Consider the following 7,836-nt stretch of genomic DNA (forward strand, 5'->3'; position numbering starts at 1 on the left):
TTTTTGGCTTGCTGACTTTAGGCATGAGAACAATATGTGTTTTGTTGATGCTCTCAATGCCTATCTCACCATTTAACATTGCTAAACAGAAAGTAGTGATATCTTTACCAACAATAGGCCAAAATTTTTGAAAAATAAAGTTGGTTAACCATCAATACCTAAAGCTTTTAAAGGCGCCATATCTTTAAAACTAACCCAAACCTCATTCCCTAAAAGGTAACAATAACTCCTCATTCATGTTTATCGAAACACATCTTTTGACGTTAGCATAAATATGGGAAGCATCTCCCTGATTAGATGTAGTAAACAATTCCCTAAAGAATGTAGTTGCCATTTTCTAAATTTCCTCCTTAAAATTCCCCAACATCCCTGTTTATTCTTAATACCCAACACTGTATTCTTCCTTTTTTGATTTGACACATAATTATGAAAGAATGTGGTGTTTTTGTCCCTATGTGTAAGCCAATTTACCCTCGCCCTTTTCTCCCAGTAAATTTCTTCCTTATCTAATTCTAGATTGAGATCTAACTGGACTTGTAACATTTCAACAAAAGCATCATCATCCAGCTTATTCTTATACAACTTCATAAGTCTCGCCTCTAACTTATCCTTTCTCCCATTTCTGACCCTCTTGATTGATTTGTACCACTTACGTAGATTCTCTCCCAACTTCCTCAGTTTAACTGGCACTATATCTACTAAAGAAGCCCCAAATTGTCTAATTTCCTCTTCACAAGTTTCTTCCAAGAACCAAATAGCATCAAACTTGAACTGAGTGCAACTCATATTACTCGATGGCCTCTATCTCCCTACTGTATCCACTAACACTAGGTAATGATCGAAAAAAGAGTGCGTCCAATGCATTACAGCATAATATGGAAACATGTCCCACCAAGTCATGGTAGCTACACCCCTATCGAGCCTCTCCCTAATATTATTACTCGATAGTCAACCTCTTTCCTAAGTGTACCAACGACCAGAAAACCCCAAATTGCTCAAATCACAATCGTGTAGAGTAAATATGAAAGCTTCCATATTACATTTTGATTTAAGACGACCCTCTTTTTCTCAAAAGAATAGGCAATCTCGTTGAAATCAACGATAACCAACCATGGAAGAGACTGATCATGCCCCATCTATTTCAACAGATTCTAAGAATCACTATGCATCATTTTCTCAGGGTGACCATAAAACCTTGTGAATTGCCAAATTGTCTCAGTAGTACCATCAGTATATCTGCATCAATATGGAATTGTGAGTAACTCTTTAAACTCACCACACATTCTTGCCTCCAACCCAGAGATAACTCTCATTTAGACCCAACAACATTAATATCAATCCCATTCAAAAAACACAATTTATTCCAAATTTTCTCCATTCTTCGTGCACTAACTTTTGTCTCTACAAGAAATAAAATTTGGGGATGAATATCTCTCAGCTTGTTCCTTAGATGATTTACCGTTTGTGTCCTCCCCAAACTACAGACGTTCCAACTTAGTATTTTCATTGTTCCTGGCTGCCCTGCATCACAGAGTCATCTGATCTCCCTTGACCTTCCTTCGACAGCTCTGGATCAACATTAATAGAAACATTAGATGTCCCTCTTATTATACGTTACCTTTTCTTACCATTAATAACCATAACTAGATTATCTTCAGCGTTAGATTCCAACTCCACAGCCCTTGTATCACTATTCCCTTAGGCACTGTTATTAATTACGAGGATTTGTAAATTGGATGGACTTAAACCCTTCGCCTTTTGAAAAGAATAACTGACTATAAAGATCTCATCCCGACCACTAGTGACCCCATTCTTCCCCTTTTTTTGAAACTTTGGTCCACATTTATATCTATCTCTATCAACCATCGACTCACCACGTGCGATCCTTTTTTTGGCTGGGCCCTTAACGAGATGTCCCAACTAAAAAATGATTTTTGACAAATCCATCGTTACCCTTAACGTACAAAAACTCTCCTCATCCCAAGCTTCCCGTAAATAAAGAAGAACAAACTAAGCTTCTCATACTGAAATTGTGCATACACAACTGCCTCGCCATCCTCATCCCCTTGGATCTTACGAAGGAGCAAAAGATGGTTATTAAAGAACCATAGTGATCCATCCAAAACCCTATTTATGTCCACCTCATAGAAAAATCGAAATAAACATATTTTGTCGCCAATATCCGTGATAGAGATACCCCCTATAGGATGCCATAGATCAACCATAATATTTCTCACTAGGGGAAAATGCACTACACTTGCAGTTAAATAACTACCGACCAAACACAGATTGCAATCCTCCACCAACACCAATCCATCTTCTTGAACCTAGAAAGCATCCTCTTCTTTGTCTAACATACTTAAATCGCTTAGTTCCTCCTCTATTAAATCCCACCAAAACAAAGAAACCTTGCTATGACAACACACAAAAATCGTGCAAAAAAAAAAAAGGCAAACCACTACATGCCAAACGACAAACTAACTCCCAAGAAGGTGCAAATTCGAAGGCGACATAAAACACATTACAACTTTAAGGGAGAATACATGTTAGAATTTTGGAAACTACATTATTAGACAAGACAACTACGAACTGCAAACAAGAATTATAAAATAGATATAAAAAATGATAAATATATTGAGAAAACAAATGTTTCGTTCATAAAAAATATTCATAGAAATAATATTTAAATAAACTTTTAGTTTTTAGAAAAGGATAAAAATAAATTTAATTTTTTATAACATAAAATTAAGATCATAAACTTTAAATATAATATTAAAGATATCAGAAAAAAGTATATTTAGCTTAATTTATAATTTGTAACATAAAATTAAGTTAGCTGTACAAACATAGTAAATTACAAATAAAATTTTGTAAAAGGCTATATACAAAATTAAATATATATAGATGAATTGATACAAGTTTGATGACTATTTTGCAAATTAAACTTTCATAATTTTATGAGAATCATTTTAATATTTTCACTTATTATTATTGTTTAATAAGCCAAAGAAAATATTTATGGAAATAAATCAAAGAAACCCTTTTTTATATATATAAATAAATAATAGAATCTTGATTACAACTAAACATTGTGAGTTGCATTCTCACGCTTTCTAATATTTTATAGAAGATAGGTAAGAGTGTTTGAATACGTGCTAAATAATCATCATTCAATTCAAGCCGAGACCAAAGAGGATTAAGTTAAAAATATAAGATTTGTATGAAAAGAGAGAGGCAGGCAATTTAATTAAACATAATGCTCAATAATGGTTCCATTTCACCTAACTTGCAACATGCAATAACACCTTTTTTTCAATTAGCAATTAAATTAAGGAATTATCCCAAAAGTTCATTTTGAATGCTGAGGGTTACAAACTATAATGGATTAAAATGAAAATTTTCAAAAACGTTAATTGTTTATTAGGAAAAATAAAATAAAATGATTGATAACAATTTACCTGGAATTATATAACTTAATTCAATGAATAATAATTTATTAGGAAAAATAAAATAAACTTTTTTATTTAAATATTAATAATATTATATTTATATAATTAAATTTAAATAAAAATATTAATTTTATTGTAATTTAGATTAAATTGTAATAATCGGAAAATGGAGATCTACCAACTCCGCCCCCACCCAATCTGCACCGTCGGATTTCACCACTCTAACCTATTTATAACATCCTTACATCGCCGCATATTCCTCGCCACTTCCCACTCGCTCATTGCTATCTTTTTGTTCCTTTTCCAAGGGTGAGTGTGATCTGTTCTTATTCACTCCATTTCTTTAACCCATGGCTCTTTCCGTCGAGAAAACCGCCGCCGGCCGTGAGTACAAGGTCAAGGACATGTCTCAGGCTGACTTCGGTCGTCTCGAGATCGAGTTGGCCGAGGTCGAAATGCCCGGTCTCATGGCTTGCCGAGCCGAGTTCGGCCCTGCCCAACCTTTCAAGGGAGCCAAAATCACCGGTTCTCTTCACATGACCATCCAGACCGCCGTCCTCATCGAAACCCTCACCGCCCTCGGAGCTGAAGTCCGTTGGTGCTCTTGCAATATCTTCTCTACCCAAGACCATGCCGCCGCCGCCATTGCCCGTGACTCGGCAGCCGTGTTCGCCTGGAAAGGTGAGACCCTCCAGGAATACTGGTGGTGTACCGAGAGAGCCCTTGACTGGGGTCCCACCGGTGGACCTGATCTGATCGTGGATGATGGTGGTGATGCTACTCTGTTGATCCATGAAGGAGTTAAAGCCGAGCAGGTTTATGAGAAAACCGGGCAGCTCCCAGATCCGTCTTCTACCGACAATGCCGAGTTTCAGATTGTTTTGACCATAATTAGAGATGGGTTGAAGGCAGATCCCAAGAAGTATACAAGGATGAAGGAGAGATTAGTTGGTGTTTCTGAGGAAACTACAACCGGTGTTAAGAGGCTTTATCAGATGCAGGCCAATGGAACCTTGTTGTTCCCTGCTATTAATGTCAATGACTCTGTCACCAAGAGCAAGGTCCATTTTTCCCTACTTTTTTGCTGCTTTACCTTTTGAACTTCTTATATGAAGGATATTGTCTTTGTCCAAGCAGATGTGATAAAAAAATGATTTAGAAATAACAAAACAATATACATATTTTTTGCAATTCCTTCAGATCTGATATTTGCTTGCTCTGTTTTTACTGTTAGTGGCGTTTAGATTTTAATTGCAATGCTGATGGTCTTTTTGTTCATTAATTGAATTGTGGTTTTTACTGTATTCTGGTCTAATTGTTGCTATGATTTGATCTTTTTGAACAGTTCGATAACTTGTATGGATGCCGTCACTCTCTTCCCGATGGGTTGATGAGAGCTACCGATGTCATGATTGCTGGTAAGGTCGCTGTTGTCTGTGGTTATGGTGATGTCGGCAAGGGTTGTGCTGCTGCCTTGAAGCAAGCCGGTGCTCGCGTCATTGTCACCGAGATCGATCCCATCTGTGCCCTTCAGGCTCTCATGGAAGGACTTCAAGTTTTGACCCTTGAGGATGTTGTCTCCGAGGCTGATATCTTTGTCACCACCACTGGTAACAAGGACATCATCATGGTTAACCACATGAGGAAGATGAAGAACAATGCCATTGTTTGCAACATCGGTCACTTCGACAATGAAATTGACATGCTCGGTCTCGAGAATTATCCTGGTGTCAAGCGCATTACCATCAAGCCTCAAACCGATAGGTGGGTCTTCCCTGAAACCAACACCGGCATCATTGTGTTGGCTGAAGGACGTCTCATGAACTTGGGTTGTGCTACTGGCCACCCTAGCTTTGTCATGTCATGCTCTTTCACCAACCAGGTGATCGCCCAGCTCGAGCTGTGGAAGGAGAAGGCAACCGGCAAGTACGAGAAGAAGGTGTACGTTTTGCCTAAGCACCTTGATGAGAAGGTGGCTGCTCTTCACCTTGGAAAGCTTGGGGCTAACCTCACCAAGCTCACCAAGGATCAGGCTGACTACATTAGCGTCCCCATTGAGGGTCCTTACAAGCCTCCTCACTACAGGTACTGAGGAGAGAATACGAGAGAGAGAGAGGGAGAGAGTTGGACTAGAAAAAGGAACCATACAACGGGATGGTTTGATTGTTTGTTTTTACTAAAATTTATTGATGATTTGTGGTTAGATGGTTAGATTTTGATTTTGATAGGAGTTTGCGTGTGGGATGGATGGTAAGTTTTGGTGGAAAAGAAATGAGGTCTCTGCTTGAAGAAGACCAAATGGGGTCTGAATAAGGTGATGGGGATTGTGTGGGAGATGATATTTCGCCATTGGTGCAGTCCAGTTTTGCTGCATCTGGTTTTCAATTAATTAATCAAAAAAAAGATGATTTTCACTTTCTATTTCATCAAATATTGACACCCAACTTTGCCACTAATCTTGGTTATATTATATTTAATTGGCTTTATTATGGCAGAGGAAATTTCGTAGTGGAAAAAAGAACGTTGAACTAAAGAGTAGGATATTTGTTGGCAAAAAGGCTGTTGCTGGTTGGAGTAGGTTGTATTCTTTTCTAATTTTCATACTTGGCGTTGATGGTGGCCTTAGAAAATGGAATAATAAAGGGTAAATTATACAGTAATTTTACATTTTGGTCACTTAATTCAGGCGGCATAGAGCATAGAGCATAGAGCAGAGGGTGGTTGGCAAGCGTGAAGGAGGCAATTGACTACTGATTTGGGGTGTCCAACTTTGGATAAGTAGCAAGGCCTCTCTCCCCTAGGCCGTCCTTTGATTTGAGAGCTGCACGTTTCACATTTTATTCCATACCACTCTAAATGCGATGTTTGGTTAGAATCTTATTTTTCCAACACTAAGAAATCACGTCACCTCGAATTCCATGTTCAGGTGATTACATAAATAATCAAACTGAGGATAAAAGAAAAATGTTTGGGGACTATGGATCTAATAATAATATTACGTGTGTATTGTGAGTCCAAAATAGAGGTTTTGAAATGTTTAGTATACGCGTTTATTATAAATGTTCATAGGTTGAATTTATGTATCACATTAATGCATTTTATTTTTGTCTAAACTCGATCCGGTCCGAAATATAAATTTAAAATTTTGCCAAAACCTATCCATATTTTAAATGATTAGCCCATCTCCATTTAGGCTTGTTTCAAATATATATTAATTATAATTTAATTTTTTATAAATTTTCTTTTATTGAAAATTTAAATTTAGACAAGTTAACATATATATTTTTTTATGTTTACATAATATTGTATTATATATTAAAAACCCTAAACCCACTGCGGTGGTTCGGCGATCTAAGCTGGCTAGATTCTAGAACCTGTGAGAGAGAGGATGAGAGAATTTCAAAATTTTTTTAAATGGGGTTAGAATGTTTAAATCTTTTTTTTTGGCATTTATAGGCTTAGTAATACGGCACCGTTTAGGGCTGATTGCCATAGCCTTAAAATGGCGTCGTTTAGGCCTTAATCCCCATTCAACCCGCGCGTCGACCCGACCCAGGGGAAGGATTCGCGTGTTTTGCTTCGACAGATTATTTGCGCATTTAGCCCTTCCACATTTTTCAATTGTTTTAATCCAGCCCTTTTTATATTTTCTAATTTATATTTCAAATTTTATTTCATTTTCAATGTAGTCCTTGCAAAACGGCGGGTTTTAAGAGTGCGAGAAAATTTTCCATATGGCCTTCTGTCCCTTACGCGCGTTTCATTTTAGTCCTATTTCGATTTTACCATTTAATTTATTACAAATTTTGCCTCAAATTTTATTTGGATTTCAATATAGTCCTTTAATTAATTTATTTTTATTGTTTGTCTATTAATCTGTTTATTATTCTTTATTATTCTTTAAGTTATTTTTATTTTTATATCCACTATTTTTCATATATACCTAAGCTTTAAAATTGCTTTTACAAATTTACTTGTTTTATTTCCTCATTTTAATAATTCTTATATTTATCTTCACGTACGTTTGTTTTATTTATTATCTTATTTTTATGATAATAATGATATTATTATTATTATTACCATAACCCTAATTTCGCCCATTTTTTATAGCCTTAAAATATTTTATAAATTGTTTTCATTAAGTATTTATTTGTATATTTATTTATTAATTTCCTTTGTCCTTTTAAATTTAGTATTGCCTTGTTATTTCTTGATTGTTTTATTGTTGTTATTCATTGATATTATTTATTTTATTTTTTTATTGTTAATATTAGCATTAAAATGATGTATGTTATATTATCATTGTTGTTGTATTTGCAACGATTTGTTTATTAGTACAATCGCATTGAAGTCGTTCGTTAGCTTAATATTTTATTCGTATATCATT

At 35.8% G+C, this 7,836-nt stretch overlaps 1 protein-coding gene across 1 annotated transcript; it reads left to right on the top strand.

Moving 5' to 3' along the window:
* Nucleotides 1-3,711: 3,711 nt before the first annotated feature.
* On the top strand, nucleotides 3,712-5,863 carry LOC107914787 (adenosylhomocysteinase-like). Its single transcript, NM_001327114.3, has 2 exons — nucleotides 3,712-4,510; nucleotides 4,795-5,863. The coding sequence occupies exons 1-2, from the start codon at nucleotides 3,800-3,802 to the stop codon at nucleotides 5,539-5,541; spliced, it is 1,458 nt and encodes a 485-aa protein (NP_001314043.2). The 5' UTR covers nucleotides 3,712-3,799; the 3' UTR covers nucleotides 5,542-5,863.
* The last annotated feature ends 1,973 nt before the right edge of the window (nucleotides 5,864-7,836 follow it).

The sequence above is a fragment of the Gossypium hirsutum genome, chromosome D10 (assembly GCF_007990345.1).
Source record: "Gossypium hirsutum isolate 1008001.06 chromosome D10, Gossypium_hirsutum_v2.1, whole genome shotgun sequence".
In the NCBI taxonomy this organism is placed as follows: Eukaryota; Viridiplantae; Streptophyta; class Magnoliopsida; order Malvales; family Malvaceae; genus Gossypium; species Gossypium hirsutum.

What these genes read in the sequence shown, in the direction of transcription:
- LOC107914787 (NM_001327114.3), top strand. Translation starts at nt 3,800, where the DNA reads ATGGCTCTTTCCGTCGAGAAAACCGCCGCCGGCCGTGAGTACAAGGTC. An exon ending in ACTCTGTCACCAAGAGCAAG is followed by an intron (nt 4,511 to 4,794) that starts GTCCATTTTTCC and finishes CTTTTTGAACAG; the next exon opens with TTCGATAACTTGTATGGATG.